Raw genomic sequence first — 24911 nt, 5'->3', positions numbered from 1 at the left:
GCCATTTCACGCTTTGTCAGTATTAAATTGACTGCTAGATGCTTCACTGTACTTTAAGACTGAAAAATCGAATTTTAAACTATTTTTTATAGCAAAAGTTAAGTTTCATACTCTTCATTGATGAAAGTAAACAATTTTGGTATTAAATGCTACGATATTAGTCTTGAACACTAATTTTTAGAATTAAAATAGTTCGAAAATTCGGAGTTTTACACTACTTATAGTCTAAAAAATTGAACGCCAGTAAACATTAGTCAAAAAATCCTGTTTTTTGACTATTTTCAGTGTCAAAAATTAACTCGTAAACCTCACAGATCACCAGATTTTAATCCTTTTGAACCATTTTAAAGTGAAAAATACAATAACCCAAGTAGACATTTTTGTCAATTTTGAATAATATCCAGTGAGCGTAGAAAATAAAGACTATCCTCCTATATCGAGGCATATAAACAATTTTGAAGAATGTCATTCACATCACATAACGAGTACTCATTTCATAATTACTTGTTCCAAATTTCATCAAAATTTGTCTGACAGTTGTAGCAAAAAAACGATTTTTTAAACTGAACTTTGGAGGTCTGTGCCTTTCTTAGGAAGCGTTCTTCAGGAAAATGACATAATGCATGCAACTTGTTTTTTGATGGACTATCGATTGATGAATTATTGACATTTAAAACTGGACCACCCTGTATAATAATAATTTATTGTCTCAATAGCATAATTTTTAATATTTTATTTAATATTGGACTGCGTTGTTCCCACACATGTAAATAAATAACACTAACATTTGGGAGATCCAATGGTTCAAACTGTTCAGTGGTTGCTGGACTATAAATTATTCCAGCTACAATTAACACATAATGTGTATAATTTTGTGTCGCGTTGAAAAAATTGTGTTTTATAAAAAAAAGTAGTTATCATGAAATAACTGAGATATAGGTCAAGTTTACGAGTTTTCATACTTATTTTTGTAAAGTAATTATCAAAAAGCAATCTGGGGACAAGTGATGCACTTTCAGAAATTATTGTCCTACAAACGATCTCCCAACACGTTTTCCATTTAAACACAAACATGCATGAATTTTCCAAAACAATATTTCTCCTGGCAGACGCCTGTGGGGAAAACATTCAGTATAAAGCTTAGCGCTTAGGCACGATTACAGTTTTGCAAGTCCCTACATTAAATGCATATCTGACCTTTCTTGATTTGAATTGTTCATTTTGACCACAAGAACTTAAATTTCCTAATTCCAAAATACATTTACAATTTACCAACATGGTCTAGCGTCAAACTTTGACAATTAGTTTACAAGCTATGTTAAGCACATAAACTTCAGCACAGTGGGTAGTTTGTAATTTGATTTTTCGTGTATCATCATGCTTATTATTATAGTTGCTGGTTGTTACAATGGAAAGAACATTAATGTATGCACATAAATCATGTGCATGTGCAAAATTGGAAATAAACGACGCAACAAAAAGTATTCCCGATAGTTACCTCATACACTTTGAACATGAGTCCCGGATCAAAATTGTAAACTAATTAAATACAACGACAAATGCAAATCGAGGTAGCATTATTTCCCTTTTTCCCGTTGCGAGAGTTTAAAAATTTCATTCGTCCGGAAAAGTTTTGGTTGAAATTCCGGATTAATAGAATTTTTAGTTAGTCGCAGACGGACCGATAAAATTAGAGCGGTCGAGCTCGCCCAGATTTAATATTTTACTTCATTAAAAGAGTGTCTGTTTCCGACGCTGCACCTAAACGGAAAATAGAGAAAACGATTCCTTGCTCGGTTTGGCTGCGCCGCTAGCGAATTTCTCCTGCCCGATGAGCAGCTACGCGCGTCTTTTTGTGCTAATTAGTTTCTGGTTCATCCTGCTGAATTTTTTATACGTTTGCACTCCCCTAGGTGTGAAACACTCCGGACAGACAAATTAGTAGCTTGCTAGTATTTTTACAATTTTTTGTTCAGAAAAATTTAAATTATTTTACAGGGTGGTCCAGTTTTAAATGTCAATAATTCACCAATCCATAGCCAATTAAAAAATAAGTTGACATTCATTATGTCATTTTCCTGAAAAGTGCTTCCTAAGGAAAATACAATCTTTCAAATTTCTGTTTAAAAAATCGGTTTTTTGTCATAACTGTCAGACCGTTGGAGCAATATTGATCAAATTTGGAACAAGCACTTTATTACACGTTATTACGGTCAAAGACCCAAAACTAACCTAACCCAACTTAAAAATTGTCTTGGAAACGGAAAATTCACTTAAGAAGTTTAAAAAATATTATTGTAGCCAGTTTTCATAGTTTCCAGACAAACTAAAAGACTTTAAGTGAAAGCAAAACTCAGAGTCGATCTCCACAAATATCATTATTTATAATTGTTTTATTATTATTATATTTGTGGAGATCGACTCTGAGTTTTGCTTTCACTTACACTCACTACTCCACTGCGTGCATATGGACTACTACTTTTTAAAAGACTTTAGTTTGGAAAATTGAATTAGAAAAGATAAAAATTTCAGAAGCTTAAAAATTGTGTTTGTAACCAGTTTTCATGCAAATCGAGAGACTTTAATACTAAAAATTGACTTGTAGACATAAAAACTACTTTTTTAAGAATTTGTTACTACAAATTCATACATTTAAACCTTAAAAATTGACTTGAACCCCAAAATGTAACTGAACTAATGAAAAGTGACATCAGAAGCTTAAAATTTGCATTTGAAGTAAGTTTTCATAATTTGAAGACAAATTTCAATATTTTAGTCTTGAAAATAGTCTTAGATGCAGGACATTAACATTAGATTCATGAAAATTGTCTTGAAAATGAACTCTTCGTGCTTTTTACTTTGCTTTTCATTTTCTTCGAATTCTGGACTATTTTTAGTGCTTCAAAACTTTCAGCTTGGAAAATCGAGTTTCAAGACTATCGTCACCAAGTTATTGACATAGCAAACTTAAAAAACAATTTTTACATTCTTCATAGACTTAAAATAGCATTCCAAGCTTTGTCACTATTAAATCGACTTCTAGACACCTCAGTGCTAAAAATTCGGGTATTTCTTAATAAACTAGACTGTTTTTAGTGTTTTAAGGCTGTTTTCAGTGCCTCAAATCGAGTTTCAAGACTATCTTTACAAAGTTTTTGACTTATCAGGCCGAAAAGCCAGTTTGTCCACTGACCATAATCTTGAAAATGTTATTTCAAGCTTCTTCACTATTAAATTGACTTCTACACTCATAGGTCCAATAAATTGTAGCACCTCTAAGAAATTCAGACTGTTTTTAGTGCTTTTTAAGACTGAAAAATCGAGTTAAGACTATTTCCAAAAGTCAAGTTTCTTCAGTAATTAAAGTAAAAAATTTTGGTACCAAATGCTACAATAATAGTCTTTGAGAACTAATTTTTAGAAATAAAATAGTCCGAAAATTTAATTTACTTCTAGACTTGTTGTCCAGTCCAGAAAATTCAGTTGTACACCAATTAAAGTCTTGAAAATATACTTTTGGACTCTCTTTAGTCCTAGTAAAGTCAGTTCTAGCATTAAAAGTCAACTTTTATATTATTTTTAGTAGTAAAAAATGAGTTTCATGCACAATACAATCTTTGTCTTGATTTCCGGACTTCTTTTAGTTCTTGAATGCCAGTTTCAGACACTCAACCAGGATGGCAGTCTGAGAAAGCGAATCATAAGACCATTCCTAATAGTAAAAAGCAAGTTTTTAGACTATTCAGTACAAATTTGGACTTCACAAGTCTTAAATGTTCAGTTTTAAACTATAAAACGATTTTTTAAATGGAAATTTGGAGGACTGTATCTTCCTTAGGAAACCTTTTTCAGAAAAATGACATAATGCAAGTCAACTTATTTTTTGATTGGCTATCAAATTGACACTTAAAACTGGACCACCCTGTATTATTAAATTAATTTTTTAAATAATTAAAATTAAGGGGTCTTATCCAGTTGCATATTGTCATAAGAAGTCAACCACGTTGGGTTTTGCAGATTTAAGGGTGATATTGTACTGTGTCGTTAAAACATATTGTTCTTCTCATTTCTATAATGATATGCTAAGGTTTGAAACTTTGTCATATTCACAGAGCAGTTCAGGAATTTTGTCTACTCGTTTACGGTGTCCATTCAAACAAAGCGTCCCAAGAAAAAACCTGTAAGTGAATGTAGGATGTTGTTTTCATTTCCCCGCTTGTAGTATGCCAAGCTAATGAGTTGCCCAGAATTTGGCTATTTCGTTATTTCTTTCAATTTGAAATCGTATATCCCACTGTAGAATAAGTTATTATGCTGTCTGTTATACAATAGACATGTCTCTGTCTTCCTGCTAGACTTAGAAACATTTTAAACTTTTATGGCTTTACTGACACTTTTATGATACTTCAGAGAAGATAGAGAAACTAGTGTTATTTCTAGACCTTTAATCGTTTTCAAGTTCATCAGCTTGAAAACTTAATTAATTAATTCACTAAAAGCTTCTTCGCTTTTTAATATGGATTTACTGCTATATTCGGTTTGATTAAACATTAACCCGAAACTATAATTGGAAGTATTAATAACAAATTTAATACACAAACAAAGCATGATCCATACACGCACTCATCTAATTAAATGTATTTATTCTGAATAACAACTACGTATTATAATTCCAGAATCATAAACACGAACTCGCCTATATACACGTATAAAATCGGATTCATTAACTGTGTACACCAATTTGCCCAAAGGAACTTAGATTAATGATGGTGTGGGATTTTGGTCGGATATATTTAGCGATAACTCAATTAATAGCCAGAAACGTTAAATTTTCAAATCCCTAATTGCTAACCTACTTACTTTCAGGTAAATTACCCTAGCTTTTAGAGAAATGATGAGTATCTTCGTATGCCCTTTACTTTTAATTTTGCTCAATTAACAACGTGCTGAGATGTTAAATTTTATGTTTATCAGAAGTAATGTGTTTAATAATAAAGATGAAGAGAAGAATCTACAACTGCTCTTATTTCGTTCTACTTTTTGATTGCTTCTAGTCTAATTTAATCCTGACAAGGCAAAAAAATGCAAATTATAAAAAAATGCTAAAGGCAAAATATTAGCATCAATCATAAATCAATAGATCGTGATAGACAGGGGTAAGAAAAAGGTCTTGAAGCTCAATAATCTTACCCACGTCAATCATCGTTGAACATGGTCAACCCTCGTCATCCGAAACTAACTTGGTTCCACTTAGTCTATCAGCCACTTGTCCAAATCTGCATTACTAAGATCTCTAGAGGCATATACATAGAAATATGAGTTAAATTCCGTTTACAAAGCGAAAACCTAATAACTTGCATTTCTTATAAATTAGTTTAAATAATCGCATGATTAAGTTCAGTTATCAGGCCAACTTAAGAATGAGTTGAATAAAAAAGTTTTGACTTTACCTTACTAGTAAGTTAACTAAAAACTGGGGCAAAAGTAGCAGCAAGTTGATACATTATTTCTCAAAAAACTTCAACAAGGCTTGCTGATGAGATATTTGAGAAGTCCGAGAAAAAGAATATTGAAAAACTATTGTTTAAAAAGCCCGCCAGTATGACGTAGTAAGCTATTCACCAGTGATAAGAAAAGAAATTGCACAAATGGGTTATGAACTAAGAATCACATGGCACTATGTTTGCAAAATCACACGGAGGTCACGTGACTTTTGGACCATGACGCGTTTGGATTCGAAATTCTGAACTAGTAACTAGTAAGATAGTTTGTTCTGTTGTCATTATGTGCATAGAGTGTATTTTTCTCTATCGAATCAGAGACAATCTCAACAAGGGCTTAGGCCATCTTGTCAGTGTCAGAATGAGAGAGACACTGTAAATACTTTAGTAAACCCGCCTCCTCCTTTGCCCTCGAGAGAGCTTGGTAACATCATGAATCTTTTGGTCGTCTCTTTCCAGACAGTTCTATTCGGTGTCAGGTGTGGCCAGACTATGGCCCACCATGTGTTTGACTTGGTCCACCCATCGCTTTGGTGATCGCCTCCCTTCAACCCTTCCTTCCACGATTATTCTTTCCATTGAGTCTGTTTGGCTAGAATTGTGTCCAAAATACCTCAAAATTGATTGACTAACTTTTGTGACTAATCGGGTGTTAATATGTAATTCTTCTAGTATGGACACATTAGTTCTGTGGGTCGTCCAGGGTATTCGCAGGATTCGTCGGTAAACCTACACTTCGAAAGCGTTTATTCTTATTTTGTCCGACTCTTTCAACGTCCATGTCTCAGCTGCGTATGGAAAATGTGATCGAGCGTTCTATTTGCAACTTAGTGTTTCAGGTGATTGCAGTCGATTTCAATATTTTTGTTAATTTAGTTGTTGCGTTTCTTGCTATGGCAAGCTTTCATCTTTTGATGTCCATTTCGCAACCTCCCAAATTTCTGATAATGGAGTCAAGGTAGTAAAATGTGTTAACCACCTGAAAACCAGCTATTCCTCGAATATGAGGTTGGTTGTTGTTCTGTCGATCTATTGAGTTCGAGTCCGTAACTTCGGCTAACACTGCTCAACCTGTCCATTATATCCACCATTTCTTCCATTTTAGCTGCGATGATCAAGGTATCGTCAGCATATCTTAAATTATTTATTTTTCTTCGTCCAACCAACACTCCACTATCCCAGTCTTCTAGCACTTTACGCGCATATACTTTAGTAAACACTGACACCAAAATGCGTCAAAAATTTAGGTAAAAAGAACAACTTTCATATAAAATTACATATTTTGTATCTATTGTTCCTATTTGATAAAAACAAGTTTTCATTTGGTGGGATGGGCTTAAGAGAAATTTCATTTGTTGGTTTTAGTATTGCGTGTATACGAAACACAACCGGTTTAAAGCTTGTTAATGGTAAACACACCGATGAACGAGCTGCATTTTAATCCATTATTTCCAGCAAAATGGAGAGATGTCAAAAACAAAGCCATTATTTATTCGTCAGTGTAATCCGGGATTTAGTAGGTGTGAACAACATTAACAAGGGCACGTATTTTCCCATTTTTCTATTCGCAGAATGCACACTCCAGATCGCCCACTTTACGTTCTTTGAAACTCCGTGTTTGGTTAAACGACACGGCTTTAGCATAAGAGTAAAAATTGTTAGGAGTAATGGCACCGAACTGTATGTATTACGATGCAATTTTAACAATGTTGCATGTAAATTTGTATGCGCACCGATCGAGTGGAACTATTACGTTTTTGAGACATTTTATGTAGCTTTCAGTATACGAAGTTCTATTTGCATGTAATAGGATCCTCAGCGTTGTAAAAATAGTTTTGAACAAAGAAAGTTGTAAAAATCTTACAATTTATTTTTTGGTTAAAAAAAGTCTTTCTTTTGAAATATTTCGGTATTTTATACTTCAGTTAATTCAAATATAATATTAAATTTATAAATTATTGCTCTGAACAAAACGTCAAAACGAATGAGGCCAATATGTCTGGTTCAACAAATATCTGTCAATTAAATGTCTGTTCACAAGGAACAAACGCTCAAGGTGGCAAGAACCACAAAATATCAAAGAAATCTAAGTACTCTGCAAATAAAAAGCGACAGTTCAACGTTTTGGGTTTATAATTTGAACAGACCCTTTTTTCGGACAATAATCTCTGACAATCCCGAGAAGTCCGGAAATTCAATTTGCTCTAGTTAGTAATTAAAATACAGAAAACGGTAATCTCCGCTATATTTAATTACACACTGTTGACAAGCAAAGTATGTGCAGCATTTGCGTAAATCTCAGCACAGTGGGTAGTTTGTGATTGCTGCTTTTTATGGTCAATCATCATCACAATCTACAAACAGATTTGGGATGTACGTCAGTACTGCACATACACTCAATGGCACTGTCACCATTGAGACTTGCAAACATGTTTAGTTTGTGCTGAATCCGTCTATAATTTACTATTCTCTATGCTAAAACAAAGCATAGAAAAACAGACAAAACATTTGATGGAAATATGTATAGTTCACTGCACATAACGTAAATTTCAATCTATTTACGGAAAGTGAGTTCAAGGCAGCTGGTTATGCAAATACGCTAAGCGAAAACAGCTACAGACTAGTAAAGAAAAAGAATGCTGCTGTCTTTACGATATGAAGAATGGTAAATTTAGTAGGAACGTAGCTGATAAAATGTCACAAGAAGTTTTTTTCCGATTTTCTGTTAGGTTACATGTGACTCAAAAAGTTTCTTTGTCTAGAGTCTAGAGCATTGATTTGCAACAGTTCTCCTTTCTTATCATAGTATTTTGAAACTTCCATACATGTATAGCTAAAATCAAAGTAAAATTGAATGCCGTTACAAATTGTTTCGGGATTTGTTACATTCAAAACATATACGGAAAATCAAAAATATGCCAGAAAGCCACAGCATGGAAAATCAAAAAAAAAACTGACACAAGTCATTTCAAACATGTTCTATTTTTGTAACTAATTTATGTCTATAATCACTACATAATCTACAACAAGATTGAATAAGTTAAAATGGATTTTCTCAATAAAATTTCCGCATAGCAAATACGACTTCATAATCGCTCGCTTCGAGCTTAATTAAAGTTGAAAGCTTTGATATTTTCCTAAAGCCTCTTTTATGTCAGAAACCTGTAGACAATCTTGACTCCCTCTTTACCAGCATTCACATTCTGCCTAGTTTAATGCGGTTTTACGGTTAAGTCTTTACAATATTATCAAAAACTTTAGTAATTTTGTAGGTTTTCGAATCTTTTTGGGGGAGAATAACAGGGAAGCGGATTGTCACTTTTTACTGATAACAATCAAGTCATGGAATAACAAAGAAGTGGGTCTGATTAGGGTGGAAAATTTGGTTCTGAATAATTATGGCACTGATAAGCAGGGCTGTTATAAGTGTTTCGATGGAATTTATAAATTAGACCCCTTTCTTGGAGGAAAAGGTTTCGAGAGACAAAAACAAAGCACCGTTGTTCGGCCTGTAAATTTGTCATCCGTTTTTGTACATGTTTTCCCACCCTTTCTTTTTTTCCATAAAAGTTTAAGATAAATGACGTGACAAGAAAGGCTTTTGAGTTTGAACAAAAAGAGAACGGTGAAGTCTTTATAAACTTGCTACACCCTTAATAAACTGCTAACAAAGTTTTTTTATCATAATTGCATCAAAAACTTCATTTAAGTGCATCTTCAAAAGAAGCCCAACATCACACATGTTTTTTTTCCTTTGCCACCACCAAAAGGCTAAAATATGCTCTCAGGAAAGTGGCATAAATATTTGAAAACAAAACATGAATATTTTAAATAATTAATTTTGGCAGGGAGCAAAAGATGATGCTGCTTCGTGTTTTTCCTTAATTCGCTAGGACCCAGCATATAAATGAATACAAGAGAGTTCGTGTTTCGAAATTTAAGGCGCTGTTATTATTCAAATATTATACTTATTCTTTGAACCTACTAATTGCAGAACGGCCTTTGGGTACACAAAAAGGACCGTAAATCTTTGGTCTCGACTTGTTTGAGAATTTGCTCTGATGTACAGACGGAGAAGGTTTGAAAAGGGAGGCAGCAAAAAAATGTTTTAGTGTATTTAGAGAATTTTCCAGTACAACTTTCAATCAATTACTGTTGAGTGTTGACTTTCCGTCTCGGTTCACTAAATATCTTAGAATAGATAGAATATATATTCTCGAGTTGATTTGCGCAAATTGAAAACAGAGACAAAAGCTTTGGTAATAATTTTCCGGACATTCGGGATTATGCAGCACAATTTAAAGTAACTCGTTAAGAAACTCTTGCTGAAAAGAATCCTAATCAAATCAAGGTTTTCTTTGAAATACCTAAAACTCGGCTTCGTGAAAAGAATTAACCCGACGGATGAACGCCAACCGCTCTCGTTTTTAAATGACTTCAGCTAAAATAACTTTATTCCGCATATTTATTACGTTTTTCTTTATTCTCCGGAATAGCCGCGAGTTCTTTGACGTGGGACTAATTTTTCCGTTGTTCATATTTCTTATTGGATTTTACTTTAAGACAAATATTTAATTTTAATTATTTCTATCTCGAAAAATTTCTGTCTTGAAAATTCATTGAAGTTTATTACCTAATTATTGAAATTAATTTTAGTACATTTTTATAGAAATTTGTCGTATCTTTCATTTCAATTGCCCTGTTTCTTTGATTAGTTTTTTACTTTTCTTAGCAGCATCGAAAAGAGCAAAAAAAACCTTATAGGCAAAGATCAAAAGCATACTTTAATAATTATGATTTTCATTTTGTAAAAGAAAAGCAAAATCTCTATATAAGCTCCTTACTTTTCATTTAACCGATTTCATTATTTCTGCGCTAAAGAACTTTTAGATGTTTCTCGTCGAATCTTGAAAAGGAAAAAGGTCAAAGAAAGTAGCGTTTTATTATAAGCCGCAAACCGCAAAGTAATGGTTTCAAATTAGCCAATCTTATTTAAGATTTATAAGCAAAGAAATTGAAACCTTTTAAGTTAGTTCATGCGCAATTCAGCACAGTAGGTAGTGATTGGTCAAACAAGCAGATTTTAGCTTACTGCTTTTTTTGGCCAATCACAAATAAATATATTTTGACTTTACAGAATTTAATTTAATTTAATGTAATATGCTTAAATTTATTAAAAATGTTTTTCTGATTTAAATTCCAAATTTATTAATTAAACGAGAGATTATAAAGAAGATAATTATCGTTATCGTTCGTTAAAAAGCCTATCATTCGATATCAAAACGTTGAACTAAATAATTGCTATAATGTTTCAAAACTCCTAACCGGGATCACCTTAAATTATACTACATTAACTCTGTGTTTATACACTTTATTTTAAATACTTCTTCTCCTGAGTCGAACCAAACTTTATTGTATCAGTATACTTGTTGCTAGTTTTGGAATTAACATCATTACCTGGTACAAGTATAAAAAAGTAAAAATCTATACCAAACGTTATATTGATTATTACATGTTGGGCTGAAAGATACAATATAATATACAGTACATTTTAAGTACAGGTAAAATTTTTATAATAGTTTAGGAGGCTTTCACTACTCCGTACATTTACAGAAAAGTTTACAAGAGAAATTATACGGACTGATGGCAAAAACACTAGGTATTCGAAATGAAAACATTAATCTTGAAGTTTGAAAATTCGTATTCCGAATCACTCTAGAACTTCAGCAAAGAGAGCCTAAACTATATTGCTGCAGTATACTTGTTGCTAGTTCTAAAATTTACACCTGCATAATACTTGTCTATACAAGACGTTGGATTGTGTTCTAGGTAAAGAGTAAAATATAACACATCTGATCAAAATGAGCATGTGTACACCTGAGCACTCACCGATATGTGATCTCGCAAGTATTCGCACGTTCTCAGTTAGCAAAAAAAAACGAGCACAAAAGTTCATCACCCACCAGACCCGCAACTGAGCAACGGACGCACCACGTCGACAGTACCGCGGTCCACCGATCAAACAACGCACATTTTTGCAGGGTGAAAAACCGGCGCAACCAGCTGCTGTGTCGGCACCTTCACCGTAGCTCTCAGTTTCAGCTGCTCAAGTTGCAAGGCAGCCAGTTGCTAGACGCAGCCCGTTTGGCAGCCGAAAGTCCACTGCGGCCAGGGCGGCGCGCGCTTCGTTTCATCGTTTCTGTCCTGGCGTAGGGCTCCACAAAGGAGGGGGAGAGGGACTGCGGCGAACGCGAGCCGGAAAAGAGGACGAAAAACTCTGGATTAAACAGGCTCGCCTTTTTTTCCAAAAGGTCCGTAAATAATGAATATTAATCTGTGGGAAGTTTTGGTTTATTGGCACTTGCCAAATTCAGAACAAACTTTTACCGTAACTGCCCTAACTTCAAAGGTTTAATGGGATTCAAGTTCTAACTTATAGTGCTTTCTTAGATGAATCATGTCTAATCTCAGTTTGTGGCTAAAACGTTTTCTTATTTAGAAAAAAATTAATGGTTGAGGAGAGAGGCCTGAACTGCATTACTTACTAACCCCTTTATAGGTAGTTATAACATAATAAGTATTAGGTAGATTAAAGCCCTTACGCAGGAGAGATAAATTAGATAGGTACTAAGTTACAGATTTTGCCTCTTATTTATTCTATCTTGCCTAGGAAGTTTTTAGTACTGTGGTACACCAAACAAGTTAAAGGCTTGTCCTGCCAGGAAAGTAGATCGGTGAAATGGTCCTTCTTTGGTGCTGCTTTTGTGGTCATCAAAAATTTCATTATATTATGCTAAATTGAACCAATTACTGGACTTTACTTCCCTCCTTCCAAGAATACGGACGATATTTACATTAAATGTGGAGTAAGGGAGTAAGTGTAAAAGTGATGGAAAAGAACACGCAGTCTTTTCTATCACTTTTATATTTACATTATTTATGCAACCACTCATACAATACTGGTTTGAAATGTCACTCTGCTATGAAAATCGAGACATTTTAAATCGTCTTAGCCTGCGCTAAGTTAGTTGGTTTACGAATCGCCCTGTATAAGAAGAAAACTAAGAATTGTAGATGTAGTGTGCCAGTATGGAACTGACCACCAGTGTAATAGAAAAAAATAGATGTTAAAATGTATTTAATATTATCGAATTCTAGTCTTAGTTGTAACTGAGCTGTTCTAGTATACCTGTGTGTCTTCCATAGTCTATACAATTATTTCACTCTCGGGTAGGTATGTATAGCTTAAAACAGACAGGTTTTGACTTGATAACAGAAATAAAACTTCAGTTTATGGAAGGGTCTAGATGAACTTTATTGGCATGTTTTATTTACATGAACGTAGAAACGTATTATTTGTGATGTCGCTACAAAAGTTAATAAGGCCTCTATGGCTTGGACACTCATTTTTGCGTTAACAGAATCGAAACAAAAAAAAAACATATTTTGTACATGTATTTATAGTGGCCTTATAACGCCTGTTTTAAATTCGAAAAAAAATTGTCCCATACGGCCCAGTTTGTACAAAGCCAGCTGATATAACTTAAAAATTAATAAATCTTGAATTTGTGTTTTAAAATAGTTTTACTAGGCATTGCTTTAACGTAAGCTCGATATTAGCAAAGTGTTACATTTTAATAAACGTTTCGTTTAAAAGCGGTTGTGAGATCGAAATTTATTGCAATTTTACCAGTTCAAGTTAAAATTGAAAAAAAAAACAATACTCTACACAACAATACGTAAATTCTTTTTTTTTTCATTCAATTAGTTTTGTAACAAAATTATGTTTAGGTAGAAAAAAAGATGAAACCAAACCAAGCACTTTTTAAAGGCGTGATATTTACAAAATTTCAATGGCACCATCTGATTCTTTTCCTTATAAATCTGAGACTATAAAAATAGCCGCAACAAAAATCCTGGTAAAAGTCTTAAAAGTAATAAAATGTTACAAATAAATTAATTTCTAATTTTCTATAACATCGAAAAACGGAAAACAGGCACTTTGGTCCAATTTTTGCGTCCAATTAACTTCAAATGAATATCTTAGAGTACCACATTTTTTACAATATCCATTACATTACTCCAAAAAAAAATGGTATTAATAAATATACATACAAATTAAATAATAATATATTACGAAATATAAGTTTTTGCATAAGGTAAATAATAGTCTTGGAAATTAGGATCCGACATCCTCAACAAGTCGCCACCCATTTTGAGTGAACCTGTAATAATTTAACAGATAAGACGTAAAAACATTAACCTTTTTCCAAATACCATAAAATATAATTTTGTAGAATCAAAAGAACATAAACCAAAGAAACAATCTGGAAAACTTGTATGCATTAAAATTAAATTTTTATTGACTGAACAAATATTTACAGCAAATTTTGGTATAAAAATAACTAAAAACAAAAACAGAAATTAAAGCTTAAAATAATGCGTTCTCCAGAATGCTTCAACCTCACATTCTCACGAACTCTTCACTAAGAAAATACATAACAAGGTCGCCTTGGCGTTTGATTGCGTGAACTTTTCTAGATAACCTTCTAATGACAAGTTATAAAGAAAAGCTCAGCAATACAGGAACCGCAACAGCATGGCAACCGCGCAGGTACGACAATATAGAGAGATTGGGGACCATTCATTTGGGCGCCAGTATAATAATAGGTAAAAACAATGCTTATAAAACGCCTTAAACTTAATAATGCAATATATCTATACTGAGTGTAAAGACATTTACAAATTGTAGAAATTGGAATGCTAAACTAAAGGGTTAATGGTTGTTAAAAGATAAACTTAGTTTATGTTATAATTTCACATAAAGCAAAAATGCCTGGCAATTTGCCTTTCTCGTACATTGTTACCATTTTATGAAATCTTAACTCGAAATCAATGGTAAGAAGAGAGAACAACTGTAATCCAATCCTTTGAATAAAGATGGAGAAACACTTCATAAGTGACAGTGTGCTGGAACGACTGTGACGTCATTCCACAGTTGTCACAGTGAGCAAAAAGTGTGATCATCTAGGTTTGTCTTCATCTTTGTCTAGAGTCTAGAGCAGTGAAGTTACCACTCATTTTCCAGCGGTATAAAACTGTTGTGTAGGTAACACACCTCTAGTAACTGTTAAATTTAAGAGATTAGTGAGGTTAGATGAGACGAATCGAATAGAGAAACATATTTATATTCTTCCTTAACTAAACTCACTACTTCCACCATTTAAAAAATTTATGACAAGTTAATTAATTGCTTTGCGATATTATTCATTAATTTTTTTGATTGGCCAAAACTACCCTTTAGTTAAGTAATTCAATTTCTACTATTTTTATAAACTAAAACCAAACCTCCTTGTCGTCTGTCACGGCAGTACGGTAATCTTCACCTTACTGTTATCACCGCTGAATGAAGACCGCATTTGTTATTGCGCACTTGAAAATCATTTGATATGAATGGGAATAACCAAACCAAAGATAATTGTTACGACACGAAGGTTAATTAGTCTGATAGACGTGAGCAAATTAGTTCAAAAGTTCACAAGGTCGTAGCCGAATAAATCTGCCAGACCTTCGGAAGTATCCATGCTAAAATTGTACTCAGGTTGTAGGAGTGGTTCCAGTGGGACGAACGGTTCCGGACAGAAATACGGGTCCATACCTAAACATAATACTCTGTGAGTGTTTTTGTTTAAGTTTTATAAGCAAAATAAATGTAGTACTATCCTACTATAGGTACATACAAAAATATATAAAGAACGCCAACTAAAACTACCTTTGATTTGGTTATTGACTTGTAAGACACACTGTATTTCTTCTTGAATAGAATGTGTGAGCCATTCTTTCAGAACTTATGTGTCTATCAACAAGTTATATTCAGTCGTTTTAGTTTGCGCACCTTATACGTAAATCTATTCAACGCTGTTAAGTAGGTGTTTTACTGAACATTACTATTTCATTACAAAATGAAATTACAACCTATCTTAACAGCATTGTTACATAATTCAGGAACCAAGCTACAACGTATTCAAAGGGATTAAAAAGAAACAAACACAAAACACATTAATATAAATGGTCCCAGTTAATAAAAGCGGGTTAAACAGTTGAAAGCAGAGTTAAAAACAGACGCGGTGAGCTGAATCCCATGGTGCTACGGATCGAGAGAGCAGCCCACACGGGATGCAGCTCGACGCAGCTGCAAAGCAACACCACCCATAAAGTTTCACCACCAATGAAAAAGCGCGTTGACTCCCTGAAAGTTGTAGTGCACTAGTCAAGAAAGCGGTAAAATACTGTTTTGTAACATGTTTAAAAAGCACAATCACAATACCTATTATGGTATGTATACAAGACCCGTTAATTAGACAGATGATTTCGAGTGATTAGTAAGCGACTTATTTACACACAACTTACTTGCTTAAAAAATGCTTACTTGACCGCCTGATGTAAAGCCCCTTATTAATAATTAGTAGAAACAATGAGTTAGTACCATAATGTCAGAAAGAAGCTGAAAAAATGGCTTGAAAGCAACGCTAGAACTCTGCCTGTGATGTGACTTCAGTAACAACACATGTCACAGGTAGAATCCCGCGTTGTATTCACCACAACCACCATATCTTCGACATTAAAACAGATAACACAACTAGCATCCCCACAACAGCACCTGGTACAAATAAAGCATAATAAAGAAAGGCAACACTTACCATTTGAATTGTTTGGCGTTCGCAAACCACATAACGGACTATCGCCGATAGTAGCAGCAAACTTGTAAGGTGTCCGTATACCGCCTTGCGACGTCCCCTCATTAGGGGACTCCAGTTTTGGATCTAATTGCACGATACTTGGCGTCACAAAGGACAAGGGGTCGCAACCCGAGGTAGACGCGGATGTGGTTGATGGCAGCCTAGTGGTACTAGTTGACGACGTAGTCGTTTCTGACTGGCCATTGTCTGTCCCTTCCTTTACAAAGGAAAGTGACCGACACACCTAGAAAACATGTGGATTGTTTTAGTTTCACATTCACTAATTATAGCAGCCAGAAGTAATCCGCCTGAATCAAACTCTAGAACTTAAAAATATAACTTACCTGAGAAGAGATTGGTCTGTGCCCCGTAGGGGCTACAGGACTATCCAATTGCGGAACCGGAGGTGAATTAACCATATCAAACAACTCCATCCCCGGACTGAACCCGATTTCTTTGAAAGGATCCGCACTAGGAATTTGCCTGCCACATTTGGGTGATTGTCGCTCAGGACACAGAAAAACCTAAAACTTTCTTTCTGAACATTTTTCCAATTTTTTTTTTTGGCTTCACAATATCAAACACGTTCAACTATCTAGTTGAACCAAGTGAGCAACGAACTTACTTCTATTGGTCCATCGCTACTTTTCATTTGAATACTGTAACGTGCAGAACCACTGCCGTCGTCCCACGTTGGAACTGACAGTTGTGTGTTGGGAGGCGCTTTGATAGCCATCACAGTCTTATTTCTCATTTTAGGGATGGATCTTAAGTCATTATATGACACATAACCATACCTAGAAAAATACTATAATACAATCTAAAATAAAGAAAGAAAAAAAGGAAAAGATTCTATCCAAAGTACTTTTCCATTGACTACATAAAATTATAATATGTCGGAAGTCAAGTTAAGCAACCTAGTCTGATTGATTTTGTTATTTGTGAAAACAAAAAGTGGATTACAATCTGATTTGACTATGATGAGCCTACATGCATAAGTACCATTTCTGTTGCATGTTGCTTGTATATCACAAGTTCTCTTTGTCTTTAAGTGATTAAAGTAGCAAAGTCCACTTATACTACAAAAATTATTTCTGAAATATTTTGGATCCGATAGCAGTCACCGTATGTATTGTATCAACCTCATATAAATATTATAAACAAGTAAACCACTGAAACAGATAAGAATCAGACGTTCATAATAAAAATGTTACCCGAAAATAGCAAATTGTGTTTTGTCTGCTTTGTCCCTAATTTGAAAATTTATTGGCAGTTTAACTCTTGTTTAGTGCATAATCATAACACTTATGTTTTGATTAGCAAAAATGAATCATTTTATGATAAGTGAAAATCTGTTTTATCTTCATAATAGTTGAAGATAGCAGTGGTGGCTTTAGGCATATTGAACACACTGAAATAAAAACCTTCTGTACCCAAAAAATCACTAAGCTATATTTGGCAGTAAAGCCTACTACTGTTTTTATGAAAAACCTGTTTTTGAATTTATGTCAGAGAAGTGTGTTTATGAGTAGAAGGGATGCGATATCGAGCTTTTGAATAATAAAAAAATTACTAAAGTTATTGTAATTTGTTATTGATTTTAAGTTTTACAACAAAAACATGAACCTACCTAAGTGAAGACCTTTAAGGTAATTAAATAGAGTGATTGCCTAGCATGAAACAGATAAGACTTAAAATCGGAACAAACCTTATTTACCTACTTATAGTCCAAGACTCTAAAGATGTAATCTTATCTACATAATGTGCTTTGATAACACAAATATCATCTGTGATTTAAATACCTAAGTAAATTCTCGCTCATTTTACTGTATTAAGATACATTGTTTTCAATGTTGGATCCTCTTAATTGCTGCATCTGTAAGGTTAATAAATCATTTAATTTGCCTTGTAACATGTTGTACTTTATAAAAACAGCACATGGAAAACTTGAACATTTCTATGAATACAAACTCGTCAATGACGCCATAAGTTTTGAATAATAACTAATTTCTACCGCATGAAACATCATTTTACAAATCGGTAATATAAAACTGGGTTAAATGTTGAGAAAGAAATAATATGTTATTTAGTACTACAAATGTATGCTTTTGTTTGTTGAAAACAAATAAAACCCTAAAGCTAAATTAAATATTATTACAAGAACAAAGTCTCACAAACATATAAAATGAAGCATTCTTCAAACTTCTTTAAACAAAGTGGAATAAAACCACGGTAAGAAAAAAGTACACCATTCTGCCGCAAACTAAACGAATATTATTGTAAGTAGGTATGTCCTAGCGACCCACGCACTTAAATCTATTGTAACAGACGGTAAACGTTTTAGTGCAGTCTAGTAAATACATTTATCACTGTGAGTTTAAATTTATTGCAGAAAATTCTCAGAATTCATAAGGTTAAACAGGAAACAATCTTTTTAAGAGTAACCTTTCAAAAGAGAGAATTTCTTGGGAAACATATGTTCCGGTCCATACTTCGGAACTAGGCGGGACTTTTACCACACGTATTCATCAAAAAAAAAACAATAGAATGTTATTTTGGATTCGAAGCAGAGTTGAAAAACTGGTTTGAGAACTTCTTGTATGAATTTTATGCATTTAGAAAAAATTTCTAGTATTTGGTAGGTTCATTTCTGTATAATTATAATATAATAATAAGTTATCTACGTAAGTTGCTAATTCTTTTCAAGTTACTACAAATTTAAATCAAGGGAAACTCAAAAATTTAACAATATCTACAATCCTATAAAGCCAATCACCTCATCCAGAAAATTTAAAAAACATTTAACCTACTAGAAGAGCCACTTGAATAGAGTGCATTAGTTAATTAAATAAAAGATAGTTAAAATGAACTGTACTACTCCGTTCATAGGCTGCATTATTAATGATATGGTGCAATCAGTGAAATATTTTACAGCAAACTACGTTATCGCTTCAAATTCAAAACACATGCAAGGCTAGTGAAATTCATAATACCTAATATGTTCGTGTTGATATAATTTCAAGACTTTTGCGTTAAATAATACCAGAATTTTAACATTTTTAAAAGGCGCTTGTCTGATGAAGGGACTAGAATTAAAGTTTGCTAAAGCAGCATTTTTTCTTCAGTAAAATACCAAACACTATTTGTACTTACTTTTCAGGCCCTAATTTCCTCAGCTCGCGTTCAGCCATTTGTATATGTTTCTGTAGCTGGTTTTCCCGATCATCTAAAGCCTTCAAACGTCGCTTCATATTCAAAAACTGTGTGTTGTCTGTACCACCCTTCCACTGAATGTTATTCTTTGATTTCTTCTGTAGAAGACCGATACCTTCCAGCACGTTAGTGATGTCGTAAATCCGCCTCTTTTGAACCTGAAGGTCGGCTGACGCTTTGTTCAAATCGACGACGCCATTTGGACTGTTTTGGAGAAGCTGAGAGAACTTTTTGGTGAGCAGGCTGAGAGACGTGTCGTACCGAGGTTTCCGTAATGACTGTTTCTTTTGCCTCTTTGGAGGTGGTGACTTAAATTCGTGTTTGTGGGATAGTGGTACAACATAACTTTGTCCTTCAAGGTTTAGTTTTCGTTTCACTGCGGGAGCTGTTAAGAAATTGCTTTTAGACTAGTTGGAGCAATTTTAGATGACCAGTTATTAATATTATCAGAAACTTTTAGAAAACCCAGCTAAAAAATTGAATAACGCACTTTGTGTCTTAAGTACCTGAAGGTGGTGTATGTGTCATCATTTGACTCCTGGGCGTCACATACGCATGATCAAGCATATGTGGACTAGGAGTGAACTCATCCTTTATGTATTCCTCTTTGATTGTGGACATGTCCGGTGTGGTAGAGGAGACAACCATTTTGCGGTAAGCCTTGGTAGGGCTGGTACCGTGATGAATTCCAGGTGGTTTTGGCATCTTTGTTTATTCACAACTACAGTCTAGTCATTGTTAATTTGTATGGTGATCTGAAATAAAAAATGAGTTTTACTAATAAACCTTCAGTCAGGAAAAGTGAAGCTAAAAAGGAACTCTAATGACTGGTTTTATAGGCAACAAGTTGTCAGTATTATTCATAAAAGTATCAGCTATCTGGCTAATGTTAAAGTGGTCCTCACTTTGAGCATACCTCAAGAAAGTCCTTGAGTCTACTTTTCTTAATCTTTAACAGGGTTTATTATTATGTTTAAAGTGCGTCCTTGACTTTTTCCCCAACAAGACTTGGAACTTATTAGGGTTCCTGATTTTCTTTCCATTAGTGCCTTCAAACTGTTTCTTCTGTTTAAAACAAAATGTCTGCTTTTGTTTCCCAGGTTTATTTAAACTTAAAGAGACAAGTAGTTTGATTTACCCTAAGAACAATGTTTTATGCTTCGAGTATTAAGTTTAGAGCTTAACTACTGTTGGAAACATTGTTTAAAAACAGCATTCCTGTTTTATTATGCCTCTGTTTTACTTGTTGGTTGGTGGAACAACAGCACATACTATGAAAGTAAATTAATTATTAACTTGAAAAACTTACTTCTTACTTTTCCCCTGTAGTGATGTATTAACAAGTACAGAATACAGAATGGAAAGTATACATTTGAAACAAACTAAACAAAAGCTTATGATAGACTAGTATTATGCTGTATGATTGATTTGTAGACTACATAACAAAAACTTGTCTGGTTTTTAAATTATTGGTTTACTAAACATTGCATATACATGATTTTGCAATTGCAGTTGATTTTGTTTGATGTGAACAGAACTAATCACAAAAATAACAAATACATGTTTGCCTAGTGTTCACTACACTTCTATTTTCTATTAGAAGCTTAATTACCTAAATAAAAAGAAAATCATGTCAGATATTAAAAATTAAAGCTTCAATTTGATTGTGTGACTTTGTAATCCATAAAATACACAATGGGTAAGGAGTGTAAAGACTATCTATAGTAGTAGAAATATAAAGGTAACTAAAAAGAAACAACTACCTGATCATACCTAACATAATACCAAAGTTATTACTAAGAACTAAGAACTCTGAGCAGAATAAAATCGGAAAAAATAAAAAGTCCAAAAAGTGAACTGCTGGGCTGACAATTCTGCCTAGTAAAACCTGTTGGTGTCTCACCTTGGTCACTATTAAGTGAAAACCAACAAGATCTAGAATTCCTCTATAATCATATGAAATGCAATCAAATCATACACATATTTAGTTACTTAAATTTTAAAAGGAAAATTGAATAAGTCAAGCACAATTGTTTTAGATTACAAATATCTCCAATACATGGGAAATACCTCGAGAAATACAAATCACTTTCACAGCAAACCCTGACTACCTTGTAAATGTGTTCACTGCATCCTCCTTGTTTCTGAAAGTCTCAAAAACATCTACAGCAAATAAGGTTATGTGTTAGGTATTTGCGAGGGTATATGGTAAGTTGGTACTGAAATGTATCTGTTCAACTACACCACCAGATCAAATCTAATAGCCACTGTATAAGTAAATTATTATAATTATGAACCTCTGGACCTGCAAATTGAGCACACTTAATAAATTTTACCACATTATCATTATTGCTGTCCTGTACTGTACATGCCATACAAGTAGGTACATAAATACCAACCCTGAAAAAATATACTTACAAAATACTTTATACAGAAGGAATAGAAGAATAATGTTATCTGTTTTTTTGCTTTGCTTGGGCTTGGGCATGCTAGCTGTTTAGGAATGCTTTAAGGTTAACATAACCATAAATTTTGAGAAAAAAGTAGAACTGAAGAGCTTCAAACCAGATCATTTTAAACCCCCTTTCATAGTCATCCTATTTAAAGTGAAAACAATAGGCAACAAGAACAAAACATTAGAAGGAATTTAGATGACCAGTATCTTTGCTATTACTATGGGATCAGTAAAGGGAGGGACAGGACCACAGGTAAGTCAACAACCGAATATGCAAATATGAACCTGGAAAGTAGTTTTAATTATTAAGGGAGGGTTGATCTAAGTCCCAAGGGTTGAGTAGCAATGTTACCCCCCCAAAGGTGGGCGGGAGGGTAGTTTTTTTAACGGCTGAATCCGACGCAATCATTTTAACCGCCATTACGCGCAGCTATTTCGTCTACTTTGATGGCGGAAATAAAAACCACTTACTATTTCCTGGACGAGGCAAATTTTCCTGAGACACTGGCCGGGATCAGAATGCGCAAAACGTGGCTGTTTCAGTCAATTTAACCGGAAATTTTACATGTTCGCCGAATCCAAACAAAATGGTTTCCCACCTCGCGATCGTCGAGGAAGGCACGGTAAACGCGTGGAAATCCGCGTCAAACACCATCGAATTATCGATCGATTAGGAAAATTTCAGCGAAAGCATGTTTTCGGAGGGCCGGGGCTCGCGTCGACACGATTTTCATCCGCTGAAGGCCCCCCGAGTGCTGGAAAACACTGCACTAATACGCTAACAAAATCAACTTGCCCTATACTCTTTTGACGGCTGTTACAAAACATCTGCCATCTGTCCCGGCATTGGCGCGAACGGACACGCAAGCGCATCCCATCCTCTTCCAGATGATCTGGCCGGGAATCATTACCGCTCAATGATTGATTGTACATTATTTTGTACAAATAAACAGATATATTGGAATTTGCTTTTTGCCCAATTTCATTCAAAATGCAAAATACCTACAAGTTGGATACAAGTCAAGCCCATGTGATTTTGACAGTTATCCGCCATGTTTGTCTTCGTTCGTTTTGACATTTCATTGACAGTATCAAACGACGTTTTTTTCATATCAAAACCAAATCCTAATTGATGGCATAATCAAAATTTGGAGTTATAGTTATACATAGGGTAGTCTAATAACTGTGAGGCACTATTACCACCATAAAACATCATTTATGGTCGAGTTTATACTGTTGTAGCATATTTCCAAGTAAATTGATTTAAAAAAAACCATAAAACTTTTTTTTCTGGTAATAAAGGTTTGGCAACATCGCTTATATGTTATAAAATGCGTTTGACAGTTTGACAATTATAACAATTGTTTTTAATGGAAATTTTTGTTTTTAGTAGTGTTTGTTTATTGTTGTGCTCATAATTTGCAAAATTGTTGCTTTATTTTGTACCAGGTGCTAACTTTTCAGGTTAGGAATTTTTGGTTAATTTCATATGTTAATATATTCTCTGTTGGTTAGTATCTGCCTATAATACCCTACTCTCTACTTTATTTAGGGTATGTGAATTTTGTCTTGAATAATAAGGTTGTTTCCAACTTACCCTGTAAAAATACCTCAGCCCCAGCTAAACTGGCTTGTCAGGTAAAAGATGACCGAAAATTCCGGCAGGCAAATCATTAAAATCTACAAAACGTATCGAGCATCACTCAGGTAGCTATATTTTATATTATACAACTCCAATACAGCTTAAATCATAAATTCATCTAATTTATACTAGTTGTTACTTACCGAAAAAATCTGAAATAAATAAGCAAGCAATAGTACAATACACTTTGCCAACTGGTACAACATCAGTGTCGCATTTAGTACAATGAGAACCGTTATGGATTTTTGGAAAATATACCTGGCCTGAGACAGCTGAGAAGCCGGATCATTAAACGGTCTTAGATACGGATTATTTATGAGAATGAACGGTCCAACGAATCGATTCGCACAAATTTAGGGGTCTCAGACTTTCTTTTAAAGAAACGCGAACCTTCCGAAAGAAGGTAAACAAATGCAATAGATTGTAGATGGGGGAACTGTGAACAGAGAACAGTGAAATGTCAAATGCCGCAGTTGTCAAGTCTCTTGCAGTGTTGTTTGTTTTGAAAGCAAGAAAATTTGTGATTTATAAAAAAAAAATTTTCTTGTAGCATCGTACATGCTAAATGCAACGAGCATAGCCAATTTGAAAATTAAATGTTCTGCCAACTCAAATTTTAATTTTTTTTATTAAAAAATTAAACAGTAAAAACGAAAAAGTACTGAGGGTTGGGTAATAGGGACTTGTTGAACATTTCCTGCACTTTTCCAATAACAAACCCTCATTACACAATAATTAAATAGATGTTCTTCTCTAATGAACATTAGCGCACTCTATTATCCACGTAGGAAACAGCACTAAGCCGGTAGCCGGTCGTGTCGTTACTTGTCAACCTAAAATTCCCCGGCACGTTGTATTCCCATATAATAACATTTGCCATATAAAGATTTGCCTACAATAGTAAAAAATTTTCTAGTTAAACTTACCATCACTTACGCAAATCACTTCACTAAAAGTCAGACCCGTACTTGTAGTTTTTGAAACCCAAAGAAGAAAGCACAAATTGTCCTGCCTAAACCCTAAACACCAGAAAAATGACTAAATAATGGTTCACGGAACAGTGGCGCCGGATGTCATTTTTGAAACTAAAGACATTCTGTGTAATTGTATATTAACAATTATGCAATAGATACCTAGCCTAGGGTTCCCACGAGTATAGCAGGTTAGCTGCATTTGATGCAGGGTGCAATAATTTGTTTCTTGTTGTCAGAAAATATGGTAATTTTGATTTATAAAAACTAAAAAATGAAAAATGTTAAATTGGAGTTGTTATTTTAATATCAGAGTTTTTAAATAACTGTCACTGAACATTTTAGACCGTTCATTTCGTTGTAGCTATAACTTTATTATTTTGGAATTTG

At 34.0% G+C, this 24911-nt stretch overlaps 2 protein-coding genes and 1 long non-coding RNA gene across 10 annotated transcripts in view; 1 reads left to right on the top strand and 2 right to left on the bottom strand.

Moving 5' to 3' along the window:
- Positions 1-11678, bottom strand: part of LOC145727765 (cyclic nucleotide-gated channel alpha-3) — a 91015-nt gene extending 79337 nt beyond the window's left edge. For 2 of the 5 annotated variants that reach the window (XM_081977585.1, XM_081977586.1), the window contains exon 1: positions 11391-11677. The gene's annotated coding sequence lies outside the window, so the exon portion shown is untranslated. Of the gene's footprint in view, positions 1-11390 lie in introns of all 5 variants that reach the window. The other 3 variants (XM_081977584.1, XM_081977587.1, XM_081977588.1) reach the window with 2 other exon arrangements.
- A 1113-nt stretch (positions 11679-12791) lies between these two features.
- LOC145727928 (transcription factor E2F4-like) lies at positions 12792-24610 on the bottom strand. 4 transcript variants are annotated; one of them, XM_081977797.1, is made up of 8 exons: positions 23694-23981; positions 23506-23588; positions 19960-20208; positions 19394-19838; positions 16866-17037; positions 16585-16764; positions 16202-16484; positions 12792-15159 (listed from the first exon to the last, which is right to left on the bottom strand). In XM_081977797.1, exons 3-8 carry the CDS (start codon positions 20156-20158, stop codon positions 15029-15031), a joined length of 1410 nt encoding a protein of 469 aa, XP_081833923.1. In that variant the 5' UTR covers positions 20159-20208; positions 23506-23588; positions 23694-23981; the 3' UTR covers positions 12792-15028. The 4 variants fall into 4 exon arrangements, with proteins under 4 accessions (XP_081833923.1, XP_081833922.1, XP_081833924.1 ...); XM_081977796.1 differs by lacking the exons at positions 23506-23588; positions 23694-23981 and adding an exon at positions 24477-24610; XM_081977798.1 differs by lacking the exon at positions 23506-23588.
- On the top strand, positions 22026-22872 carry LOC145727937 (uncharacterized). The gene is made up of 2 exons (XR_014177962.1): positions 22026-22161; positions 22219-22872. It is a non-coding gene; the product is annotated as an uncharacterized LOC145727937 (long non-coding RNA).
- Positions 24611-24911: the final 301 nt, after the last annotated feature.

The sequence above is a fragment of the Ips typographus genome, linkage group LG4 (assembly GCF_016097725.1).
Source record: "Ips typographus isolate SLU linkage group LG4, UJ_Ityp_2.0, whole genome shotgun sequence".
Taxonomy (NCBI): domain Eukaryota; kingdom Metazoa; phylum Arthropoda; class Insecta; order Coleoptera; family Curculionidae; genus Ips; species Ips typographus.
The sequence above is the reverse complement of the archived record's forward strand: the minus strand, read 5'-3'. Positions and strand labels throughout refer to the sequence as shown.